The sequence below is a fragment of the Pongo pygmaeus genome, chromosome 8, assembly GCF_028885625.2.
Source record: "Pongo pygmaeus isolate AG05252 chromosome 8, NHGRI_mPonPyg2-v2.0_pri, whole genome shotgun sequence".
NCBI classification, from domain to species: domain Eukaryota; kingdom Metazoa; phylum Chordata; class Mammalia; order Primates; family Hominidae; genus Pongo; species Pongo pygmaeus.
The window spans coordinates 36,303,554-36,329,699 of record NC_072381.2 but is presented as its reverse complement, the minus strand read 5'-3'; the positions used below and the strand labels follow the sequence as shown (position 1 = coordinate 36,329,699).

At 44.5% G+C, this 26,146-nt stretch overlaps 1 protein-coding gene, 1 long non-coding RNA gene and 1 pseudogene across 8 annotated transcripts in view; 2 read left to right on the top strand and 1 right to left on the bottom strand.

Annotated features, from left to right (window-relative positions):
* The window catches only part of LOC129006051 (uncharacterized), a 112,425-nt gene that overhangs the window by 59,345 nt on the left and 26,934 nt on the right, over window positions 1-26,146 (top strand). The window lies entirely within an intron of this gene.
* Window positions 1-26,146, bottom strand: part of CCNY (cyclin Y) — a 305,685-nt gene that overhangs the window by 278,963 nt on the left and 576 nt on the right. For 4 of the 6 annotated variants that reach the window (XM_054435230.2, XM_054435231.2, XM_054435229.2 and 1 more), the window contains exon 2: window positions 25,467-25,574. Coding sequence is in view for 1 of the 6 variants with exons in the window: in XM_054435228.2 (XP_054291203.1) it covers window positions 23,030-23,062 (33 nt within the window). In the remaining 5 variants the exon portion in view is untranslated. Of the gene's footprint in view, window positions 1-23,029; window positions 23,131-25,466; window positions 25,575-26,146 lie in introns of those variants that run through there. The other 2 variants (XM_054435228.2, XM_063669785.1) reach the window with 2 other exon arrangements.
* LOC129006942 (U6 spliceosomal RNA) lies at window positions 22,604-22,698 on the top strand (annotated as a pseudogene).

Sequence of the window (26,146 nt, the reverse complement as noted above, 5' to 3'; positions counted from 1 at the left end):
GCCTCCCCAGCCACGTGAAACTGAGTCAATTAAACCTCTTTTTCCTTATAAATTACCCAGCCTTGGGTATGTCTTTATTACAAGCAGCCTGAGAACAGACTAATACACATGGCAAGTCCTTCCAGGTTCTGGAGGTAGCAAATTCCACACTTGGGAATGCTGCTCCAGCCCACTGACTGGGTGACGTGGAAGGCTGCCAGAGGGGACCCAGAGCAGGAAGGGCCCTGCCGCAGGTCCTGGCTTCTGTGCAAGCAGTCATACTTCTTGGACCCTCTCCCCTAGCAGACCTTATTTACTAGAGGGACCTGTGGTGGGAAAAGATGCCATAGGGAGTTTGTGGTAAGCCCAGTAGGAGACTCACAATGTAGCCTCCTCTGGTTTGGGAACAAGGCTATGCAGCATCTCACATAAAGCAGCTCTTATCGCACAAGTGGTTCGTGAGAGTTGATGTGTCTGACTACAGGATATCAAGTAACCCTGTGGGCGGAGCCGCTCATCATGACCTGCATCGGACAAATCCACCAGGTCACAGTTTGGGAGTCTATCCTCCCCAAGAGGGCTCCAGCAAGCCCATCCTAGATTGGAACCCATGCCAGGCCAGAGAGTACAAGTAAATTGCATGAGCTGGTAAGAATGAGGAGGATCGCCAGCCACAGTGACTCATGCCTGTAATCCCAGCACTTTGGGAGGCTGAGACAGGCAGATCACTTGAGGTCAGGAGTTCGAGACCAGACTGGCCAACATGATGAAACCCCGTCTCTACTAAAAATACAAAAAAAATGAGCCGGGCATGGTGGTGCACGCCTGTAATCCCAGCTACTCAGAAGGCTGGAGCCGGAGAATCGCTTGGACCCTGAAAATCGCTTGGACCCTGGAGGCAGAGGCTGCAGTGAGTCAGGGTCGTGCCACTGCGCTCCCTCCAGCCTAGGTGACAGAGCGAAACTCCATCTCAAAAAAAAAAAAAGTTAATTAAGAATGAGGAGGATGAGGAGGTTTTGGGGTGTAAGCAGACAAGATTAAGGAGAAACAGGCATTTAGGAGAACGGGAAAGAGAATGGATTAGGGAAATGTAGGACTTCCAGGCAGCATCAAGAGCACACTTGAAGTTTATAGCAATTTGTAACAAGCATGTGAAAAAAAGCTCAACACCACTGATCATTAGAGAAAGGCAAATCAAAACCACAGTGACATACCATCTCACACCAGTCAGAGTGACCATTATTAAAAAGTCAAAAAACAACAGGTGCTAGCAAAGTTGTGGAGAAAAAGGAACACTTATACAATGTTGGTGGGAGTGTAAATTAGTTCGACCATTGTGGAAAATACTGGTGATTCCTCAAAGACCTAAAAACAGAACCACCATTCGACCCAGCAATCCCATTACTGGGTATATACTTAACGGAAAATAAATCATTCTGTCATAAAGACACATGCACACATATGTTCATTGCAGCACTATTCACAATAGCAAAGACATGGAATCAACCTAAATGCCCATCAGTGGTAGACTGGATAAAGAAAATGTGGTACATATACACCATGGAATACTATGCAGCCATAAAAAAGAACAACATCATGTCCTTCGCAGGAACACGGATACAGCTGAAGGCCATTATCCTTAGCAAATTAACGCAGGAACAGAAAACCAAACACCACATGTTCTCACTTGTAAGTGGGAGCTAAACAATGAGAACACATGGACACAAAGGGTGTGAGGTGAGGGGTGGGAAGAAGAAGAGGATCAGGAAAAAATAATGGCCACTAGGCTTAATATCTGAGTGATGAAATAATCTGCACAACAAACCTCCATGACACAGGTTTACCTGTGTAACAAAGCTGCACATGTACCCCTGAATGTAAAAAGTTAAAAAAAAAAAAAAAGAGGCCAGGCACAGTGGCTCACTCCTGTAATCCCAGCACTTTGGGAGGCCGAGGCAGGCAGATCACCTGAGGTCAGGAATTTGAGACCAGCCTGGCCAACATGGAGAAACCCCCTCTCTACTAAAAATACAAAAATTAGCTGGGCATGGTGTTGCACGCCTGTAATCCCAGCTCCTCAGGAGGGTGAGGTAGGAGAATCACTTGAACCTGGCAGGCGGAGGTTGCAGTAAGCCAAGATCGCTCCACTGCACTCCAGCCTGGAGCAAGACTCTGTCTAAAACAAAACAGAGAGATTTATGGCACTTTGTGACAGTATCATACATTTTAGGTCATTGTGGGTTTGCGTTTTTCTCCATTTGGCTTTAGCTGCCTGAGTGCAAGTGAAGAGTGAGCCATTAGTGGTATTTTCACTGGGGCCAGGATTGTACCTCAAGTACAACAGAAGGAAAGGAGCATGTGAGTTGAGGGTGTAAGCCAGAGGTTAATTATAACAATGCACTGTGGAACCCAAGGGGGTTGCCAAGGTGGGCAGAGGGCAAAGCACCAAGGAAATGGATTGCAAGCCCCAGTGGGGCTGGAGGGGCCACTCTGGCATCGGTGAAGGAGGGAATGAGCTGCAAAGACAGATGGTGGAGGTGCAGAGGGAGAAGCTCAGATTTCTCCTGTCAGAGGACTTTAGCACTTTAGCCTGCACTTTAGCCTGGGTGACCCTGTCTGTAAGAAAAGCCTAGCAGATTAGGCTCTGGTAAAATAGTTTCTCCTGAGGGCTGGCCCTCAGAATGCTCGGGTATTTCAGAATGGAGACTTTCCCTTCCCCCTGCCAGAAGCACAGAGGATTTTTCTTCAGCCTTCATTGTGAGGACCTGGTAGAGCTCTGGGAGGTAAATTCAAAGGAGTGTGTGGGACTCTCTTCTGAATGGCTCCCTCTGAAGTTTTTAACTCTCAGGCTTCTCCACGCTGAATCTCCAGCAATCCATCCATTGCAGTTCAGGTTTTCCTGTCCTGGAGCTGATTCCTGGGGAGGTTTTTGTTTGTGGGTTTCTGCTCTATTAAGTTGTGGTTTTCCATAACTGCCTGTTTGTCTCTTCAATTTTGGGGACAGTGGTTTTCCCTGTGATGTCACTTCTCTGACAGATCTAAAAAGAGCTGTTGATTTTTCAGTTTGTTCAGCTTTTTACTTGTTATGACAGAGCGTGACTTCTAATCCCTTTACATGTCAGGCCAGAAACTGCTATAAACTTTAACTCAATAAAAATATACCAAGGCCGGGCTCGGTGGCTCACACCTGTAATCTCAGCACTTTGGGAGGCTGAGGTGGGCGGATCATGAGGTCAGGAGATCGAGACCATCCTGGCTAACACGGTGAAGCCCCGTCTCTACTAAAAATACAAAAAATTAGCCAGGTGTGGTGGCAGACGCCTGTAGTCCCAGCTACTTGGGAGGCTGAGGCAGGAGAATGGCGTGAACCCGGGAGGCGGAGCTTGCAGTGAGCCGAGATCACGCCACTGCACTCCAGCCTAGGTGACAGAGCAAGACTCTGTCTCAAAAAAAAAAAAAAAAGAAAGAAAGAAAGAAAGAAAGAAAAAAAAGAACTGAGTGTGTCTAAGAATTGCGAAAAGGGGTAGAGATTCAGCTACACACTGAAGTTAGAGCAACAAAAAAGGGATGGCATGATTGGCAGGCGTTGTTGTGGACTCTGGGCAAATTGGAGCACTCACACTTCCAGCACATGCACCAATTCAGGCAAAAAACCAAAAATATGTTATTTTAAAATTTTAATTTTTGCATAGTGAGAACAAAATCTGAAAATGTCTCTACAATTAGTTTATCAACCCTGAAACAAGAAAGTGACAAGTCTGATGTCACTGGATGTGAGTCATGGAGGACACATTGGTAATTCCTCCCCTTTCTTCTATTTTTCTATTTGTGCTAGATTTGAATGTTTTTGTCCCTTTCAAAATTCATTAGACTAAAGTGAATTTTAGTCTCCTATGCAACACTATTAACAGTTGCACCCTTTTGGAGGGGACTGGGTCATGACAGCGAACTCTCATGAATGGGATCGGGTGCCCCTACCAAAGGGCTTGTTGGAGGGAGTTTACTCCTTTTTTCACCTCTTTTTTTCACCCTGAATGAGTCATTAAGGGAAATTGGAGTAAGGGCTCAGAAGCAGAGGAGAGTTGTAGAGAAAGCTTCAGTCTCAGAGATTACTGAAGTGATCGTGAACAAAATGTTGGTTGAAATATGGACAATAAAGGTCATTAGGTGGAAATGAGGAATATCTTGTTGGAAACTACAAGAAAGGTCATATGTTCAAAAGTGGCAAAGAACCTGTCAGAATTATGTTCGTGTCCTAGTACTTTGTAGAAGGCAGAATTTAAGAGTGATGAACTTGGCCGGGCACGTAACCCCAGCACTTTGGGAGTCTGAGGCAGGTGGATCACTAGTTCAGGAGTTCAAGTCCAGCCTGGCCAACATGGTAAAACTCCATCTCTACTAAAAATACAAAAATTAGCTGGGCATGGTGGCGGGCACCTGTAATCCCAGCTACTTGAGAGGCTGAGGCAGGAGAATCGCTTGAACCCCAGGAGGCGGAGGTTGCAGTGAGCTGAGATCATGCCACTGCACTCCAGCCTGGGTGACAGAGTGAGACTCCATCTCAAAAAAAAAAAAAAAGAAGAGTGACGAACTTGGCTGGGCACAGTGGCTCATGCCTGTAATCCTAGCACTTTGGGAGGTCGAGGAGGGTGGATCACTTGAGGTCAGGAGTTTGAGACTCAGCCTGGCCAACATGGCAAAACCCCCTCTTTACTGAAAATACAAAACTTAGCCAGGTGTAGTAACCCCAGCTACTAGGAAGGGTGAGGCAGGAGAATTGCTTGAACCCAGGAAGTTGCAGTGAGCCAAGATTGTGCCACTGCACTCCAGCCTGGGCAACAGAGTGAGACTCTGTCTCAAAAAACAAAAAAGAAAGCAAGAAAGCAAGAAGGAAGGAAGGAAGGAAGGAGAATATTTGGCAAAGAAAATCTCTAAGCAGTGTTCAGTGTGCCGCATGGCTGCTTTTAACTGCTTATAGTAAAATGCCAGAAGGAAGAATCAGTTAAAGAGAAAATCTATGATCAAAAGGGAGGCTGTATGTAAAAATGTGGAAAATTTTCAGCCTGGCCACGTAAATCTTTAAAAAGTATTCTTAAGGATAGAAAACTGAGGGTGTGGCCAGGTGACTGTTTGATAAGGAGATAAGTACACATAGAAGGAAGCCACATGCTGTTCATGAAGATAATGGGAAAATCACCCTAGAGGCATTCCAGAGATCTCCAGGGCTACCAGGCCCTTCACAGGCCCACAGTGCTAGGCCCTTGAGGGCAGAATGGCAAAGCAGGGGCCCCAGGAGCCCTTGAGACCTCTGGGCTTGTTGCCTCCCCGCATTCTGGCCCAGTGCTGCTTGGTCACTCTGGCTGTGCCTCCAGCAGGCCCAGGTGTGGCTCAGGCCACTGCTGTGAAGTTCGGGCCATAAACCTTGGTGGCACTCATGTAGTGCTAACTCTGTAGGCAAGCAGAATGCAAGGGCTGTGCAGGCTGGCCACCTCCACCTGGATTTCAAAGGATGCCTCAGAGAGCCTTGGGGCCAAGCAAAGGACTGCCACAGGAAAGGGGTCACTACAGACAGCCCTGGCTAGAATGCTTAGTGGAGCTGTGGGAGCAGGTCTACCCCAAGACCCTAGACTTGTGGGGCCACCAGCACACAACACCAGCTTGGGAGAGCCCCAGGAACACAACACAAACCTGTAAGAGCTATGGTATAGACTGTGCTCAGCAAAACCACGGGGGCAGGGAAGGCTCAGGGACCCGACCACACCCATGTGGGACACTAGGCAAAGAAGATTATATTCAAGCCTTAAGATTGAATGTTGTTTGCCCTTGTTGGTAGAGACAGAGTTTCACCATGTTGGCCAGGCTGGTCTCGAACTCCTGACCTCAAGTGATCCACCTGCCTCAGCCTCCCAAAGTGCTGGGATTATAGGTGTGAGCCACCGCACCTGGCGTTTAAATTCTTTTACACCAAGAAGATAAGAACCAAGGGGCCCTGCATGGTGGCTCACGCCTGTAATCCCAGCACTTTGGGGGGCCAAGGCAGGCAGATCACTTGAGGCCAGGAATTCGAGACCAACCTAAAAATACAAAATTAGCCGGGTGTAGTGGCGCATGCTTATAATCCCAGCTACTTGGGAGGCTGAGGCAGGAGAATCCCTTGAGCCTGGGAGGCGCAGGCTGCAGTGAGCCAGCCAAGATTGCATCACTGCACTCCAGTCTGGTCATGAGACTCTGTCTCAAAAAAAAGGAAAAAAGAAGATAAGAACTGAAGTATCACATCAGCCATCAACAACACCCCATCTCAAAAATAATTCTCACTTTTTCAGCTATGGGTTAACCCATCAGTTTTTTCAGCTTCGTAAATCAGTGACTTTATTCCACCACTCAGCTATTTACCCGACGTTGCACAACTCAAGCAGGAATATGTAAGGAACAAAAGGGCAGCACTCGTGCCCACACTGTCCTTTTTATTAGTTTCTTTGGTTTTTCATCCTGGGAATCGATACTTGGAAGCAGTGTTTTCTGTCACAAGAGGGAGCAGCCAGGGCCCCATCGTCTTCCTTTTACATCTATATCATTGTCAGAACCTCTTCTCTGGCTTCCTGCCAGGCTCAGACCAAATCTATCCCCATGCCTACCACCATGGACATGTTGGACTGTCAGCTGTGTATCCCAGCAGAACGGCGTGACAGCTCCACACTGGGCTCTTTAGCCTGTTCCTCATTTGGCAGCTGAAGAATGAGCCAGCCCCAGAGTGTTTGAGCATGTCAACAGGAGGGCGAATTGGAGAAGAAAGAGGCCCACCAGGGAAGAGCTTCCCACAAAAGCCCGAGGATGAGGCTGGAATGACCCTCTTTTTTTTTTTTTTTTTTTTCCTAAGTGGTGGGATCTCTCTCTGTTGCCCAGGCTGGAGTAGAATGGCACAATGACAGTTCACTGCAACCGCAAACTCCTGGGTTCAAGTGATCCTCCCACCTCAGCCTCCCAAAGCGGAGGGGCGGAGGGATTACAGGTGCACTCCTCTGCACCCGTCCTGGAATGACTCTCTTATGGAAAGAGCTGTTCTATGTGCCCTCATTACGCACAGTAGGTCATCTTTTTTTTTTTTTTTGAGACAGAAGTCTCACTCTTATCCCCCAGGATGGAGTGCAATGGCACGATCTCAGCTCACTGCACCCTCTGCCTCCCAGGTTCAAGCGATTCTCCTGCCTCAGCCTCCTGAGTAGCTGGGATTACAGGCGCCTGCCACCACACACAGCTAATTTTTGTATTTTTAGTAGAGACAGGGTTTCACCATGTTGGTTAGGATGGTCCTGAACTCCTGACCTCAGGAGATCCATCTGCCTCGGCCTCCCAAAGTGCTGGGATTACAGGTGTGAGCCACCGCAACCGGCGACAGTAGGTTATCTTTCAAGGAGAGCCCTAGAAAGTGGAATGAATTACATTCAAATCAAGTCAACAAATACTTTCTAAATCTATACAAGTAAAAAATAAGAACACTTAATGACACCCTTCCTGATGCTAATGATTCCCCCCGCGTCACCTACTGTAGGGCTATCCCTGTGACTGACATTGCATTAGGGCTCTTGTTGCATTCTGTTCGGTTCATTTATTGTTAATGAGAAGTATTTTCATTGCAGCACAGGAGGATCCTCTATATGGGGAAGTAATAGAACAGGAGAAATGTGTGCCTGTGTCCACACGTGAGAGAGAGAATGTTTTAAATCAGTCTGCTACATGGAATTCCTCCACCGAGTGATCAAAAAATCATGCTACATTTCTCACTTCAGAAGTTATCTGGGGCCAGGGGCGGTGGCTCACACCTGTAATTCCAGCACTTTGGGAGGCCAAAGCTGGTAGATCACCTGAGGTCATGAGTTCGAGACCAGCCTGACCAACATAGTGAAACCCCATCTCTACTAAAAATACAAAAAAAAAAAAAAAAAAAAAAAATTAGCCGGGCATGGTAGCACATGCCTGTAATCCCAGCTACTCGGGAGGCCGAGGCAGGAGAATTGCTTGAACCTGGGAGGTGGAGGTTGTAGTGAGCCGAGATTGTACCACTGCACTCCAGCCTGGGCAACAGAGCAAGACTCCATCTCAAAAAATAATAATAATAAATAAAAAAAGAGAAGTTTCCTGGAGATACATGTAAATTCTTTTCTGTCATCTTTTATTCTCCATAACAACCCAAGGATGGCTTATGTAATTTAGAATTTTAAATTTTAAAATAATTGTGCTTGTAGAATGTAAAGAGTGGGGTTGGCTTCTGCTGTGTGACCCACAGCCTCTCCCAGTGGCCTGCAGGTGCGACTCTGACAGCGTGGGAGGCAGCAAGCATGCCAGTGACACGCTGGTGGGCTTCATATCTGCCCCACCTTAGCCAACCCACTAGACCTTCTTTTAGGCTCCTTTCAGAAGCTATGTGCTTTGGAGAGCCATCCCCTGAAAAGCCCCCTTCTCCTTAACCACTAAGGAAACTTCGCTAAATAAGGCAACCTGTGCCCTGCTTCAGTGACAGGACGCCTGTGTACATCCTCGGATCCTCATTCAAAGCTGGCCGGGAGCAGCACCTTCAGGCCCTTGGCATGAGCCTTTCGCTGCTGTCTTCCCCAGCTCTCAACTCTGGCTGCACAGTCAAGACCTAGCTCACAGGGGTCACTACAGGCAAGAGGCCTCCACAGAAGTAACTGATTTATGCACAAAAATTGCAAAGTGAAGTTTAATAAATGACAGTGGAGAGGCCCAGAAATTCACAACTAAAACAACTGTAGAAACCCTAATCTCCACCCATAAACATATACATCATTATTTGTCAACTTAAAAAGAACACTAATCTTCAGCTTTTTTCTTTATTTATCTAATTTGTTTTCCTCTGACGAGGAAAGAATGAGATTAGTACATAAGATGCCTGAATTATTTCTTCACATTATGTCCATCGCAATAGGTCACCAGTCTACTAATACTCTCAGCCTGTTCCTAGTCGTTTGATTGTGAAGATTTTCATTGTAGGCAGTCTCCCCAAATATTTCATCACCATTTCTTAAAAGTAGAGACACAAGGATTCTCTTGCTATCATCCCTCCCCCTTAAAACTGCACAGCAAAATGAACTATCATCAGAGTGAAGAGATAACCTACAGAATGGCAGACAATTTTCGCAACCTATCCATCTGACAGTGGTCTAATATCCAGAGTCTACAAGAAACTTAAATTTACAAGAAAAAAACAAAAAAACACACCCCCACTAAAAACTGGGCAAATGTCCGGGCACAGTGGCTCAAGCCTGTAATCCCAGCACTTTGGGAAGCCAAGGTGGGTGGATCACCTGAGGTCAGGAGTTTGAGACCAGCCTGGTGAACTTGGCGAAATCAGCCAGGCGTGGTGGTGGACACCTGTCATCCCAGCTACTTAGGAGGCTGAGACAGGAGAATCGCTTGAACCTGGGAGGCAGAGGTTGCAGTGACCCGAGATCATGCCATTGCACTCCAGCATGGGCGACAGAGCGAGACTCTGGCTCAAAAACAAAACAAAACAAAAAACTGGGCAAAGGACCTGAACAGACACTGCTCAAAAGATATACATGTGGCCAACAAACATATGAAAAAAAAATCAACAATACTGATCATTAGAGAAATGCAAATCAAAACTACAATGAGATACCATCTCATACCAGTCAGAGTGGCTATTATTAAAATGTCAAAAAACAACAGATGCTGGTGAGGTTGCAGAGAAAAAAGAACCTTGTTATACCGTTGTGGGAATGTATATTAGTTCAACCATCGTGGAAGACAGTGTGGTGATTCTCAGAGACCTAGAGGCAGAAATACCATTTGACCTAGCAATCCCATCACTGGGTATATACCCAAAGGAATATAAATCATTCTATTATAAAGATACATGGCACGCATATGTTCACTACAGGACTATTCACAATAGCAAAGACATGGAATCAACCTAAATGCCCGTCAGTGATAGACTGGATAAAGAAAATGTGGTACATATACACCATGGAATACTATGCAGCCATAAAAAGCAATGAGATCATGTCCTTTGCGGGGACATGGATGGAGTTGGAAGCCATTCCTCAGCAAACTAACGCAGCATCAGAAAACCAAAACACCACGTGTTCTCACTTAGAAGAGGGAGCTGAATGATGAGAACACATGGACACATTGGGAGGAACGACACACACTAGGGCCCATCGGGGGAGTAGGAAGAGCATCAGGAAGAATAGCTAATGGGTGCTGAACTTAATACCTAGGCGATGGGATGATCTGTGCAGCAAACCACCATGGCACGTGTTTACCTATGTAACAAATCTGCACATCCTGCACATGTATCCCGGAACTTAAAATAAAAGTTGAAGAAAAAAATATATATATAAATAATTTTAAAAAGAAAGTAAAAATGTCTTTAATGACATATTTTACCTTTTGCTTTCCTTCTGTTCCTTTCCTTTCCTCTCTCCTCCCCTCCCCTTTTTCTTCATCTTATTTTATTTTATTTTATTTTATTTTATGACAGCGTCTTTGCACTGCCACTGAGGCTGGAGTACAGTGACACCATCATAGCTCACTGCAGCCTTGAACTCCTTGGCTAAAGCAATCCTCCTACCTCAGCCTCCCAAGTAGCTGGGACTACAGGCACATGCCACCGCACTCAGCTAATTTTTGAATTTTTTGTGGAGACAGGGTCTCATTATATTGCTCAGGCTGGTCTTGAACTCCTAGGCTCAAGTGATCCTCCTGCCTGGCCTCACAAAGTGCTAAGATCGCAGGTATGAGCCACCACATGTGACCTTTTTCTTCTCCTTTTAGAACACTGTTCTTAGAGTGAGAATTTTTTTCATGTTTCATTTCTTCCATATTTTCTCAAGTTGTGGATTGAGTCAAGGTACTTTAAAACTCTTCCAAGAAAAGACTGGTTAAGAGAAGCCTAAGGTCAGTATAATGTTTCTTCAAGATGCTTTCTAGAGGATCTAAAGGAAAGTCAATACCAGGATAATCCAAACTTTTAGACTCCCCAGTCCCAATATCAATCAATGATATACTTAGTTTATAATTGACTCATGCTGGCCTGTCACAGCGGCTCACGCCTGTAATCCTAGCACCTTGGGAGGCCGAGGTGGACACATCACATGAGGTCAGGAGTTCTAGACCAGCCTGACCAATATGGTGAAACCCTGTCTCTACTAAAAAAAATAAATAAATAAGCCAGGCGTGGTGGCATGCACCTGTAGTCCCAGCTACTGGGGAGGCAGAGACAAGAGAATTGCTTGAACCCAGGAGTCAGAGGTTGCAGTGAGCTGAGATTGTGCCACTGCACTCTAGCCTGGGCAACAGAGTGAGACTGTGTCTCAAAAAAAAATAATAAAATAAAATGACTCATGTTGACCTTCTGTGTGACACTCATACTATTCAGTTCTTTTTTTTTTTTTTTTTTTTTGAGACAGAGTCTCTGTCGTCCAGGTGGGAGTGCAGAGGTGCCATCTTGGCTCACTGCAGCCTTCTCCTCCTGGGTTCGAGAGATTCCCGTCTCAGCTTCCCAAGTAGCTGGGACTACAGGCATGCGCCACCATGCCCAGGTAATTTTTGTATTTTTAGTAGAGATGGGGTTTTGCCATGTTGCCCAGGCTGGTCTCAAACTCCTGATCTCTCTTTTTATTTAATTTTATTTTTTTGAGATGAAGTTTCACTCTTTTTGACCAGGCTGGAGTGCAATGGCGCCATCTCAGCTCACTGCAACCTCCACCTCCCTGGTTCAAGTAATTCTCCTGCCTTAGCCTCCCAAGTAGCTGGGATTACAGGCACGCACCATCATGCCTGGCTAATTTTTGTGTTTTTAGTAGAGACGGGGTTTTGCCATTTTGGCCGGGCTGGTCTTGAACTCCTGACCTCAGGTGATCTGCCTGCATTGGCCTCCCAAAGTTCTGGGATTACAGGCATGAACCACCGTGCCTGGCCTATTCAGTTATCTATATTCTGTTAATTTTTTTTAGAGATTGGGTCTCCCTTTGTCGCCCAAGCTGGAATACAACAGCATCATGGTGGCTCACTGTAGCCTCGACCTCCTGGGATCAAGCAATCCTCCAGCTTCAGCCTCCTGAGTAGCTAAGACTACAGGCATGAGCCACCAAGCCTGGTTAATTTTTTAAATTTTTTGTAGGCCAGGTGTGGTGGCTCATGCCTGTAATCCCAGCAGTTTGGGAGGCCAAGGTGGGTGGATCACCTGAGGTCAGGAGTTTGAGACCAGCCTGGCCAACATGGCAAAACCCTGTCTCTACTGAAAATACAAAAATTAGCCAGGCGTGTTAGCACACGCCTGTAATCTCAGCTACTTGGGAAGCTGAGGCAGGAAAATCGCTTGAACCCAGGAGGCGGAGGTTGCTGTGAGCTGAGATCGCACCAGGCTGCACTCCAGCCTCAGCGACAGAGACTCCATCTCAAAAAAAAAAAAAAATTTTTTTTTTTTTAAAGACAGGGTCTTGCTATGTTGTCCAGGCTGGTCTCAAACTGCTGACCTCAAGCAATCCTCCTTCCTCTATCTGCCAAAGCTATTCAGTTTTGTTTTGTTTTCTTTTGTTTTTTTAAGACAGATTATTGCTCTGTCACCTAGGCAGAGTGCAGTAGCACAATCATGGCTCACTGCAGCCTCAACTTCCTGGGCTCAAGTGATCCTCCCACTTTGGCCTCCCATGTAGCCAGGACCACAGGTGTGCACCACCATGCCCAGCTCATTGTTTTATTTTTTGTAGAGATGGAGTCTCACAAGGTTGCCCTGGCTGGTTTTGAACTTCTGGCTTCGAGCAATCTTCCTGCCCAAGTTTCAGGATTATAGATTTGAGCCACAGAACCTGGCCCACTGTTCACACACTTAACACACCAAGCCTTGCAGGAACTGCCAGGATCTTTAAATGGAACTATCAGCTTCTAATGTAACTCGAGGATCCCAAAAGTCCCTTCCATTAGGCATTGGTCAGGATTTGGATGTAGAGAAGAGAAATTATGTCCTGCTGACAGGCCCTGCCTGGCAATGTTAACTGGACAGTTATTCTAAACCACATCAAATGACATGATTGACCTCAGTTGGGGCACAGGCACTTACATTCTTCTAAAGCTTCCCAGGCAATTTTCATGCACAGCCAGCATTTAAAACTCTTTTCTTAGGGTGAAACCCATATCTTATTTTGCCAACTGGATGCTTTCTCAACTTCCCAGATCCCTGATCGGGGTCCCAGATTTGACATACTATTGCAATTCTGGGAGGGGAGGGGAGTGGTAGGAGTGACCGGAATGATGGTGTCAGCCCAGTCGGCCCCTGGCAGGATGGGTGCAATAGTGGGAGCAGCGGCAGCCATGCAGAGGTAGGCTCTTCCATACAGCATTTGGTCTCTGCTTTAACCTAAATGTAAGTCCCATGATTCAAAAGTCTTTTCTCCCTGTGATCCTGTCTGACTCAGACTCTGAGAAGAGCTGGCAGGAATGAGTTCATCAAATGCCTTGGTCATGATGGGAAGGATGAGGTAGCATGATACCACAAGAGGTGTGGGGGAGAGGAGAAAAGAGAGAAAAGAGAGCACCAGAAAAGAACAGAAAGAGGCACTGAAGGTGGAAGTAGAAAGACAAAGCATGAACAGGATCAAATTCTCAGTCCCAACATAGAGATTGCCGTGCTTTCTCTGACCCTGGTAGTTTTGCTTTCTTCCTGGGACGTTAGTATAATAGAAAATGGCTGTAAGAGTTAGAAGAGCAAGTGATTTTCTGAGCCAATGGGATGTCCCAGGGTCCCTTTAAAAAACAAAGTATGTTGTTTGATTATGCATAAAATTCCCTTAAGAAGAGCCCACATTTTCTTTTCTACATTAAAAAAAAAAACTAGGACTGGGGCTGGGTACAGTGGCTCAAGCCTGTAGTCCCAGCACTTTGGGAGGCTGAGGCAGGCGGATCACTTGAGGCCAGGAGTTCCAGACCAGCCTGGCCAACATGGCCAAACCTCGTCTCTACTAAAAAAAAAAAAAAAAAAAAAAAAATTAGCCAGGCCTGATGGCGTGTGTCTGTAATCCCAGATACTTGGAAGGCTGAGGCAGGAGAATCACTTGAACCCAGGAGGTGGAGGTTGCAGTGAGCCAAGATCATGCCACTGCACTCTAGCCTGGGTGACAGAGCAAAACTCTGTCTCAAAAAAAAAAAGAAAAAAAAAAACCAGGACTGGGTGTGGTGGTTTATGCCGATAATCCCAGCACTTTGTGAAGCTTGAGCCCAGGAGTTCAAGACCAGCTTGGGCAACACAGTGAGATCCCATCTCTATAGAAAATTTAAAAACCAGCCAAGCATGGTGGTGCACTCCTAGCTACTCAAGAGGCTGAGGTGGGAGGATCACTTGACCCTAGGAAGTCGAGGCCACAGTGAATAAATAAGGCTGAAAATAAAACCCTACCCAAGGAAAAGTAACAAGACTTAAAGCTATACTTTCAAACAAAAGCCTGGACAGAGGATTCTGGGACGATGATCGAATAGGAAGCACCAAGAATCGGTCTCCCTATCTAATAATTACCCAGGCAGAATCTCTTTGTCATAACTATTTTAGAACTCTGGAATCTATTGAAGACTTGCAGCTTTCAGCAGAATGACTTAGATGGTAAATTGTGGTTAATTTTGGTCAATTTCAGCTCTTGGTGCTGTAGCAGCTACCCTTTTCCTCACCACCTTTCCCCATGGCAGGCAGCAGTGCATGTGTTTCCCTTTTTTTTTTTTTTTTTTTTTTTTGAGACAGTCTCTCTCTGTCACCCAGGCTGGAATGCAGTGGCTTGATCTTGGCTCACTGCAACCTCCGCCTCCCAGGTTCAATTGATTCTCCTGCCTCAGCCTCCCAAGTAGCTGGGACTACAGGCTCATGCCACCACACCCAGCTTATTTTTGTATTTTTAGTAGAGACAGGGTTTCACTATGTTGGCCAGGCTGGTCTCGAACTCCTGACCTCATGAGCCACCCACCTCGGCCGCCCAAAGTGCTGGGAAAGGCGTGAGCCACTGCTCCCCACATGTGTTTCTAAGGCAGATTGAACCAACTTGCAGGAGCCAGGGTCGGCAAAGAAGCCCTGTCCTCCAACTGTTAGGAATCTCCACAAATATCAGAATCATTGGTTGCTGCTTTTGATTACAGAGGAACAAAGAAGCAGGTGGACGATTTTGTTGCACCTCTGTCATTGTGGCAAGACCCTCCTCTGGAAATGAAGGGCCAGCACCCTTCCCCCACCTTCATTTTTTCTTTCTTTCCCCCTTGGGAGTCAGATACTAAAGTCTGGGATAGTCAAAAGCAACTGCATATACAGGGAAAATTAGAAAGTACTCACACTGGCCCAGGGAAAGGCACAGGCTCAGAAGAGGCCTCAGAAGACATCAGCTTTCCACCTCAGCCTGACTTCTTGTCACAAAGGCAGTTGTTAACAACAACAACAATAAAAAAAAGCCATAACAAAGAACAGCTAACTCTGAGAATCTGATTTCCAGAGTTACTGTGTTTTATTTATTTATTTAGAGACAGAGTCTTACTCTGTCGCCCAGGCTGGAGTGCAGTGGCACGATTTTGGCTCACTGCAACCTCTGCCTCCCAAAGAAACAAAAAAATTCTAGAGCTGAGAAGCACAATAAAATGAAAAATTCACTAGAGGGATTCAAAGGCAGATTTGAGCAGGCAGAAGGAGGAGTCAGTAAAGTTAAAGAAAAGACAGTGGAAATTATTGGGTCTAAGGAACAGAAGGAAAAAAGATCGAAGAAAAGTAAACAGAATAAACAGAAACTAAGGGACTTGTGGGACACCATCAAGTAGACCAACATACATATTGTAGAAGTCTAATCCCAGAAGAAGAAAAGGAAAGCCAAGAGAATATTCAAAGAAGTAATGGCTGAAAACATCCCAAACTTGATGAAAGATATGAATATAAACATCCAAGAAGCTCAATAAACTCCATGTAAGATAAACTCAAAGACCCACACCAAGACACATTAGAATCAGACTTTAGAAAGACAAAGAGAAAATCTTGAGAGCAGCAAGAGGTAAGGGGTTCATCACATACAAGGGTCTCTCAATAAGACTGTCAGCACATTTCTCCCAGAGACCCTGCAGGCCAGAAGACAGTGGGCCAAGGTATGCAAAGTGCTAAAAGAAAACAAAACAAACAACAACAAGAATCTTATATTTGGCTTAACAGTTCTTCAAAAGTGAGGGAGAAATTAAGACATTCCCAGATAAAAAATGAGGGAGAGCCGGGTGTGGTGGTGTGTGCCTGCAATCCTGGTTGCTCAGGAGACTGAGGTGAGAGGATCACCTGAGCCCAGTAGTCTGAGACCAGCCTGAATAACATAGCAAGATCTTGTCTCAAAAAAAAACCAGAAAGAGAGAGAGAGAAAGAAAGAGAAAGGAAGAAAGGAAGGAAGGAAGGAGGGAAGGAAGGAGAGAGGAAGGAAGGGAGGGAGGGAGAAGAAAAGAAAAGAAAAGAAAGAGAGAATTATCACTAGACCTGCCCCACAATAAATGCTCAAGAAAGTCATACAGTGTGAAATGTAAGGACATTAGGCAGTAACTGGAAGCCATATGGAGAAACAAAGATTTCAATAAAGGTAAATACATGGGCCATTACAAAAGGTGGTATTATGGTAACAAGGGTTTTTAACTTCACTTTTTGTTTTCTATATGATAGACTACATGATAGTCTCTTAAGAGACTAATACATTTTTAAAAATTAGTCAAAAAGCTAGTATTATTATAACTTTGGGTTGTAATTCCACATTTTGTTTTTTACTTTTAAGACACAAATGCACTTAAAATAATTATTAGTTTATGGCTTGGGGCAGCACATTATAAACATGTAATTTCGTGACACCAACAATCAAGAGGAGTGAGGACCTAGCTATAAAGGAGCGGAATTTTTGTTTTTGTTTTTTTTTAATGTTTTATTTTTGAGACAGAGTCTCTCTCTGTCGCCCAGGCTAGAGTTCAGTGGCATGATCTCAGCTCACTGCAACCTCTGCCTCCTGGGTTCAAGCAGTTCTCTGCCTCAGCTTCCCAAGTAGCTGGGATTACAGGCACCCGCCACCACACCCAGCTAATTTTTGTATTTTTAGTAGAGATGGGGTTTCACCATCCTGGCCAGGCTGGTCTTGAACTCCTGACCTTTTGACCCAGCCACCTTGACCCCCCAAAGTGCTGGAATTACAGGCGTGAGCCACCGCCCAGCCTTGTATGTTAAGGTAAAGTGGCATAAATCCAAATTAGAATTTTATAACTTTAGGAAGTTAAATGTGATCTCCATGGTAACCACAGAGAAAATAGTTGTAGATATACACACAACAAAATGAGAAATTAACTTAGATGTTCCACTATAAAAAATCAAGTAAACACAAAAGATAGTAAGGCAGGAAGCATGGGACAAAAAAGTTATAAGGCATATAGAAAAAAATAGCAAAATGACAGAAAACCCACCTTATCAGTGATCTCTTTAAATGTAAATGAATTAAATTCTCCAATCAAAAATCGGAGATTAGCAGAATAGATAAAGCACCTGATCCACTTATATGCTATCTTCAGATGATTTTTATTAGATCCAAAGACACAATCCGTTGGAAGTGAAAAAATGGAAAAGGATATTCCATGCAAATAGTAAGTAAAATAGGCCAGGGATGGCTACACTAATATTAGACAAAATAGACTTTAAATTTTTTAAAGTTACAATTGACAAAGAAAGACATTATAGATTAATAAAAAGGTTTAGTACAGCAAGAAGATATAATAATTATATGGCTGAGGGCAGTGGCCCACACCTGTAATCCCAGTATTTTGGGAGACTGAGGTGGGCAAATCGCTTGAGCTCAGGAGTTCGAGACCGGTCTGAGCAACATGGTGAAATCCCATCTCTACAAAAAATTTTAAAAATTAGCCAGGCATGGTGGCACATGCATGTGGTCCCAGCTACTTGAGAGGCTGAGGTGGGAGGATCACTTGAGCCTAGGAGGTTGAGGCCACAGTAAGCCTTAATCATGCCACTGCACTCCAGCCTGGGCGACACAGAGAGAACTTCTCTGAAAATTATAAACATTTGCTGGGTGTGGTGGCTCATGCCTGTAATCTCAGCACTTTGGGAGGCCGAGGCAGGTGGATCACCTGAGGTCAGGAGTTCGAGACCAGCCTGACCAATATGGTAAAATCCCATCTCACTCACTAAAACAATGCAGAAATTAGCCAGGCATAGTGGTGTGCACCTGTAGTCCCAGAATCGCTTGCACCTGTAGTCCCAGAATCGCTTGAACCTGGGAGGTGGAAGTTGAAGTGAGCCGAGATCATGCCACTTCACTCCAGACTGGGTGACAGAGCGGGACTCTGTCTCAAAAAAAAAAAAAAAATTATAAACCTCTATGCACCTCAGAGACCATCAAAATATGTAAAGCACAAACTAATAGAATTGAAGGCAGAAATAAACAGTTCTAGGATAACAGCTGTAGACTTTAATGCCCCACTGTCAATAATGGATAGAACAACCAGACAGAAGATAAGTAAGGAAATAGATGATTTAACAAAATAAACCAACTGTCTGTCTATTAGACATATACAGACATAGAACAGTCTACCCAACAATAACAGGATACACACTCTTCTCAGGTGTACATGGAAAGTTACCCAGGGTAGACCCTATGTTAGGCCACAACCCAACGGTCGATTGTTTAAAATATCATACAATGTATCTTCTCTGACCACAACGGAATAAAGGTAGAAATCAATTACAGAAATAAAACTGGAAAATTCATAGAAATTAAACAACACACCTTTTTTTTTCTTTTTTTTTTCCTTTTCTTTTTTTTTTTTTGAGACAGGGTCTCACACTTTCCCCCAGACTGGAGTGCAGTGGCACGATCACAGCTCACTGCAGCTTTAACCTCCCTGGGGGCTCAGGTGATCCTCCCACATCAACCTCCCGAGTAGCTGGGACTACAGGCTCAGTCCACCACGTCTGGCTAATTTTTGTATTTTTTTGTAGAGACAGGGTATTGCCATGTTGTCTAGGCTGGTCTTGAACTCCTGGGCTCAAGCAATCCACTGGCCTCCCAAAGTGCTAAGACTACAGGCATGAGTCCCTGCACCCAGCCTAATTATTTTATCATCAAATTAGATGACAAGGAATTACGTGCTAAAGAAAAAAATAACATATAGTAGGTCAGCATTACCAGACTAAGCATTCATCACAACATTCTCAACTCACAGGAAAGCAACCAGTCAGAAATATTAGGAAATTTCAGAAAGAATATCTCATTACAGCATAATTTTTTTCACTAAAACAGAAAATAAAAATGAAGCTGCAGCCAAAATAAATTTCCAAATGGCTCATTTGTTAGGCAAGCAAACACATTTACTGATGGTGAATTAATTAAATCATATTTAATTTCAGAAGCCAAAGAAATGTGTCCAGAGAAAATAAACTAGTTTAAGACTATTCACTTTTGGGTAAAAAACAGTCACTCAAGGCCGGACGCGGTGGCTCATGCCTGTAATCCCAGCAATTTGGGAGGCCGAGGCCGGCGGATCACAAGGTCAGGAGATCAAGACCATCCTGGCTGACATGGTGAAACCCCATCTCTACTAAAAATACAAAAAATTAGCTGGGCATGGTGGCGGGCGCCCGTAGTCCCAGCTACTCGGGAGGCTGAGGAAAGAGAATGGCGTGAACCCGGGAGGCAGAGGTTGCAGTGAGCCGAGATCACGCCACTGCACTCCAGCCTGGGCGACAGAGTGAGACTCCGTCTCAAAAAAAAAAAAAGAAACAAAAACGGTTGCTCAAACAGTTGAGGATATAGAGAGCAACATCAACAGCCAATTTTAAAACAACGCAAATGATTTTGAGTGACTTTCCTTGGCTTCTAATGACTCAACAGGTATTTCCAACACTATTCAGTTGTTGTTTATTCAAGGAGTCAATGCCTGGTTTGAAGTCACCGAATGTTAGCCTCTATGAATGGTCTACATGGAATAAATATAATTGAGAATATTTTCAGAAAACTCGAGAAAACACCGTGAGATTCCCTCATGGGGAATCTACTAAGATGTGTTAAAATGGATAGTGACAAAAATCAGGTGTGGTGGCTCATGCCTGTAATCCCAGTGCTTTAGGAGGTCAAGGCGGGAGGATGGCTTAAAGTCAGGAGTTCAAGACCAGCCTAGGCAACAAAGAGAGACTCCCCGCCACACACACCCATCACTACAAAAAAAAAACAAAAATTAGTGAGCATGCTGGTGCATGCCTGTAGTCACAGCTACACAGGAGGCTAGGGTAGGAGGCTCGCTTGAGCCCAGGAGCTGGATGCTATAGTGAGCTGTGATAGCACAACTGCACTCCAGCCTAGATGACAGAGTGAGATCCTATCCCCAAAAAAAAACTACATGGAGAAGACAAAGGCCTAGTTTAACAAATTTACAAAGTTTTTTTAAAATTCAAGGTGTTGGAAGACTTCTTTGTATTCATTGTACTAGTCATCAACAGGGTACATATGTGAAAAATATTTGACTCTATCATGTGTGATTCAACCAATAGTGTCAACAGTGAACTTCATTTGTTCTCATGGACTTAATAATGTTCAGTCCCGTGAATTTTTGTCATAAATAGAAGCAAATATCCTCATTCGCCCTATCACACAGCAGTTCGATGGTTTTGTAGTGGTAAAATTGTATGGAATTTTTTTTTAACCTCAGAGTTAAGATTCAAATTTTTCTAAATGAGGACTTTCCGTGACCACTACAATTCTGAATGGCTTTGGAAAGTAGCTTCTGCTGCAGACTTGATAATGTTTCTTAATGAATTAAGCCTCAAACTACAAGACAAAACAGAGGTTGTATACAAAACTGCTATTCAATAAAGTCATTTGAATGACAACAATGTTGTTGGAACCGTAAGCAATATCAAGCCGCTTTATTTACTCCCTCTGCTGTCAAAAATTAAAACAAGAAGCAAGATCTCCATCTGGTACAAATTTGCAGAGAATATATTTTCCAATACTGTTCCAGCAATATTTTTCATACCTCAATGCAAGTGCAAAGGATATTCTCTTTTTCTTTTTTTTTTTTTGAGACGGAGTCTTGCTCTGTCACCCAGGCTGGAGTGCAGTGGCGCGATCTCGGCTCACTGCAAGCTCCGCTTCCCAGGTTCACGCCATTCTCCTGCCCCAGCCTCCCAAGTAGCTGGGACTACAGGCGCCAGCCACCACACCCGGCTAATTTTTTTGTATTTTTAGTAGAGACGGGGTTTCACCATGTTAGCCAGTTTGGCCTCAATCTCCTGACCTCGTGATCTGCCTGTCTTGGCCTCCCAAAGTGCTGGGATTACAGGCGTGAGCCACTGCGCCCGGCCAGGATATTCTCATATTTCAAAACTCATTTAACTGTGCTGTTGAGGAGCCTCTACATAAGCTTCGAGGGGAAATGATTAATCTGCAGTGTAGTAATGTATTAAAAGGCAAATATCAAAGAAAGAATATAATAAAATTCTATAAATGCCCTCAAGCAATGAATATAGACAATTAAAATCTTATGCTATGATTGATATCAGTGTCCAGCAGTATCTTATTTGTGTGAAAAAGACATTTCCTTGTTTTGTAAGTGCCTGTATAATACCTTAATTTGCCTGTTAGCCTACAAAGCCTATAAATATTTACTATCTTGTTCTTTGCAGAAAATAGGAAAGCCCCTCCTCTAGAGGGCTGTAGGTGTCTGAAAGTTGCAGAAAAATGTCATTAAAAGTTGTGTTGAAGGCTGGGCACAGTGGCTGACACCTGTAATCCTAGCAGTTTGGGCCGCTGAAACAGGCAGATCACTTGCACCCAGGGGTTCAAGACCAGCCTGGGCAACATAATGAAACTCCATGTCTACAAAAAGTACAAAAATTAACCAGGAGTGGTGGCTCATGCCTGTAGTCCCAGCTACTCGAGAGGTTGAGGCGGGAGGATCTCTTAAGCCCGTGAGATCAAGGCTGCGGTGAGCTGTGATTGTACCACTGTCTTCCAGCCTGCATGACAGAGCGAGACCCCGTCTCAACAACAACAACAAAAAAGTGACATTGAAGGATTGCTTGCTAGGGAAAGTTTGGTTAAGTATGAAGTCTAATTATTCCAATTTAGCAAACAAAACCTTACCTGCAGTCATGTTACTTTAATCAAAAATAAAAGTGGACCTGAAGCTACATCTTTCTACTACTATAAACCTAATATGAGCAATTTAGTTTCAGCAAACAACACCATCTGTCTCAGCGGTGCTGTCAATTTTAATTTTTATTAGTTTTATAGTTTTGTTTGTATTTCATTTGTACATTTTGTATTGGATTCAGACACCAATAACACTAAGGAGTTTAATATTATATTTCCTCATATGTATGTAACATTATATTTAAAATAGCCTTTATTTATTTTTGTTGAGATGTGGTTTCACTATATTGCCCGGGCTGGTCTCAAACTCCCCAGCTAAAGCAACCCTCCTGCCTCCACCTCCCAAAGTGCTGAGATTTCAGGTGTGAGCTACTGCACCTGGCCAAAAAATAGTCTTAAGTCACAACTGTAAGGTGGACACTTATTTTTCTTTATAAGCGTTCAGTTAAATATTCGAATTTGAATGGGAATGATACAGAGAAGATTAGCATGGCCCCTGGGCAAGGATGACATGCAAATTCATGAAGAGTTCTATATTTTAATAAAATCTTGAGATGACGTTCACCTTAAAAATCCATCCATCAATCAATACTTGATTTTGAGAAAACATTGCCTGAAGTTGAACATCCCCCCAAGATCAGAGCAATTGTCTCAATCAGGTGTTAGATGTGAACATGAATGCGAAGCCCTGAATCTTCCCAGATGTATTTTCATTTACTGAAAAGGAACCTTACGAATACACATAAATCTGTTACTTTGAGAAGTGTGAAAAAGCTAAGTGCAGTACTTCTCACCAAGTGGTATGGAAATGGCAGAATGTCAGGAAGAGGCTCTATTAGGCAGACTTGACCTTGACAGCAGTCTGGGCTTACCTCTTCAGATGCAGTAGTTCTCGGACTGAACATGCACAGAATTACCTGGAGAGCTTAACCGGTTCTCAAACTTCTCTTCCAAAGATTTTTACCTGGCAGTTCTAGAATGAGACCCAGGGATATGTATTTATAGTAAACATCTCAGAAGATTCTGACTCTGAGGATACATGGACCACCATATTTTGAGAAAAATGCCCTCATGACTCCTGATTTTCATGGCTTCATTCTGTCATTCACTTTATTATTTATTTATTGAGACAGAGTCTCTTTCTATTGCCCAGGCTGGAGTGCAGTGGTGCGATCTTGACTCACTGCAACCTCTGACCTCCGGGTTCAAGCGATTCTCCTGCCTAGCCTCCCAGGTAGCTGGGATTACAGGAGCCCGCCACCACATCCGACTAATTTTTTTTTTTTTTTTGAGATGGAGTCTCACTCTGTCCCCGAGGCTGGAGTGCAGTGGCAAGATCTTGGCTCACTGCGAGCTCTGCCTCCCGGGTTCACGCCACTCTCCTGCCTCAGCCTCCCCAGCAGCTGGGACTACAGGCGCCCGCCACTGTGCCCGGCTAATTTTTTGTGTTTTTAGTAGAGATGGGGTTTCACCATATTAGCCAGGATGGTCTCGATCTCCTGACCTTGTGATGCGCCTGCCTCGGCCTCCCAAAGTGCTGGGATTACAGGCATGAGCCAACGCACCCGGCCACACCTGGCTAATTTTTGTATTTTTAGTAGAGACAGAGTTTCACCATGTTGGCCAGGCTGGTCCCAAACTCCTGACCTCAAGCAGTCTGCCTCCCTCAGTCTCCCAAAGTGCTGGGATTACAGGTGTGAGCCACTGCGCTCTGTCTCACTTTAGATCCCAGATCTTTTTCAAAGCTGCAAGGTTGTTTTCTTCTGCAAGGACTCCCTACTGTACAAGGTGAAGCAGGAAGAGGTCAGTCATTCTATCTTGCTATTCTCTTCATCGTTGTCATAAATCCTAAACCACACTTTCTGCAGAACATTCTAGAATATAGCAGTGCCTTGGGCTATTTTGTTTGTAACTAACTAGAAGTAATTTTCTTGCTTTCAGGTTTAAAGATTCAAATACCAAATAAGTCAACTTGCAGTTGAGAAATAAAATGTGACCAAGACTCATTCTCTATCATTCTAGTTATTTTTTTAAGGTCTTAAACAACATAAACAATCTACACAGTCTTACATTTAGGGATTTTCTGAAATCTCCACTGAAGTTTTGTACATACACAAAAAAGCCCTTGCTTCATTGCTTGCAAAATAGATGAATACCATCATTTTAGGCCAAAATAATTAGTCCAGCCCATGCTTAGTGGTTAATATTAATATAAAACCTCTACAATTCAACATTAGTCTCAATATAAGACATCAAAAACCTAGTGTTGGCAGGGAGCAGTGCCTCACACCTGTAACCGCAGCACTTTGGGAGGCCGAGACAGGTGGATTGCTTGAGTTCAAGAGTTCGAGACCAGCCTGGGCAACATGTTAAGACCTGCCTCCCTCATCTCTACTAAATTTCAAAAAAAATTAGCCAGGAGTGGTGGCATGCGCCTGTTGGGGTTGAGGTGGGAGAATCGCTTGAGCCTGCGAGGCGGAGGTTGCAGTGAGCCTAGATCATGCCACTGCACTCTAGCCTGGGCAATAGAGTGAGACCCTATCACTGAACCAAACAAAACAAACCTAGTGTCACTAAAAAAGACTTTTAAAAAGTGTAAAATTCAGGCCACTTCCTAAGCAAACATTGCTGAGGAAACCAAAGTGTTAGTTTGATTTTCTTTTTCTTTTTTAGGGACAACGTCTCACTGTGTTGCTCAGGCTGGAGTGTGGTGGCATGATCACGGCTCACTGCAGTGTCAGCCTCCTGGGATCAAGTGATCCTCTGGCCTTGGCCTCCCAAAGTGCTGGGATTACAGGTTTGAGCCACACAGCACCCAGCCCTAGTCTGATTTTCTTTTCTTTTCTTTCTTTCTTTTTTTTTTTTTTTTTTGAGAGGGTGTTTCACTCTTGTTGCCCAGGCTGGAGTGCAATGGAATGATGACCTCGTCTCACTGCAACCTCCTCCTCCCAGGTTCAAGCAATTCTCCTGCCTCAGCATCCCAAGTAGGTGGGATTACAGGCATCTACCACCATGCCCAGCTAATTTTTTTGTATTTTTTGTAGAGACGGGGTTTCGCCATGTTAGCCAGGCTGGTCTTGAACTCCTGACCTCAGGTGATCTGCCCACCTCGGCCTCCCAAAGTGCTGGGATTACAGGCGTGAGCCACCGCGCCCGGCCCCTAGTCTGATTTTCAATGGGTATGTTCCTCCACTGCCAGTCCCCACAACCTACTGCCTGTTAAAACACAAAGCATTTATTAGAAACAAAAGGTTTTTCTAGGAAGGGAAATAATTTTTAGCACTGGGAAATGACAGAGTCAAGGCTCACCTGGTAGCAAAAAGCTCTGGGGCGATGACTTCTATTCCCAGTTCAGCTCTTGATGTTGATGTGACTGGAGGAGACTTGGGTTCACTGCACGATTTCCTGGCTGTGAACCTAGAAGAGCAAGGACCTTGCTTTTCCAAGGAACCCCAAGTGTGGCACATAAAGTGATGGTGAAATAACAGCCTTGCTGTTTGTGACAGTTCCTGCACCCCTTCCGATGGCTCTGCCATTCGGATTATTCACCACTTGTTTATTCTCAATTTCTTTCTCTAGTTTTCTTTTTTTTTTTTTTTCATTTATTTATTCTTTTCTTTTTTTCTTTCTTTCTTTTTTACTTTTTTTTTTTTGAGATGGAGTCTTGCTCTGTCATCCAGGCTGGAGTGCAGTGGCATGATCTCTGCTCACTGCAAGCTCCACCTCCTGGGTTCACGCCATTCTCCTGCCTCAGCTTCCCAAGTAGCTGGGACTACAGGCGCCCACCACCACGCCCAGCTAATTTTTTGTATTTTTAGTAGAGACGGGGTTTCACCGTGTTAGCCAGGATGGTCTCGATCTCCTGACCTTGTGATCCGCCCGCCTCGGCCTCCCAAAGTGCTGGGATTACAGGCGTGATTTTTTTCATTTATGTCTTTATTTATCTAGAGACAAGGTCTCACTCTGTCACCCAGGCTGGAGTGCAGTGG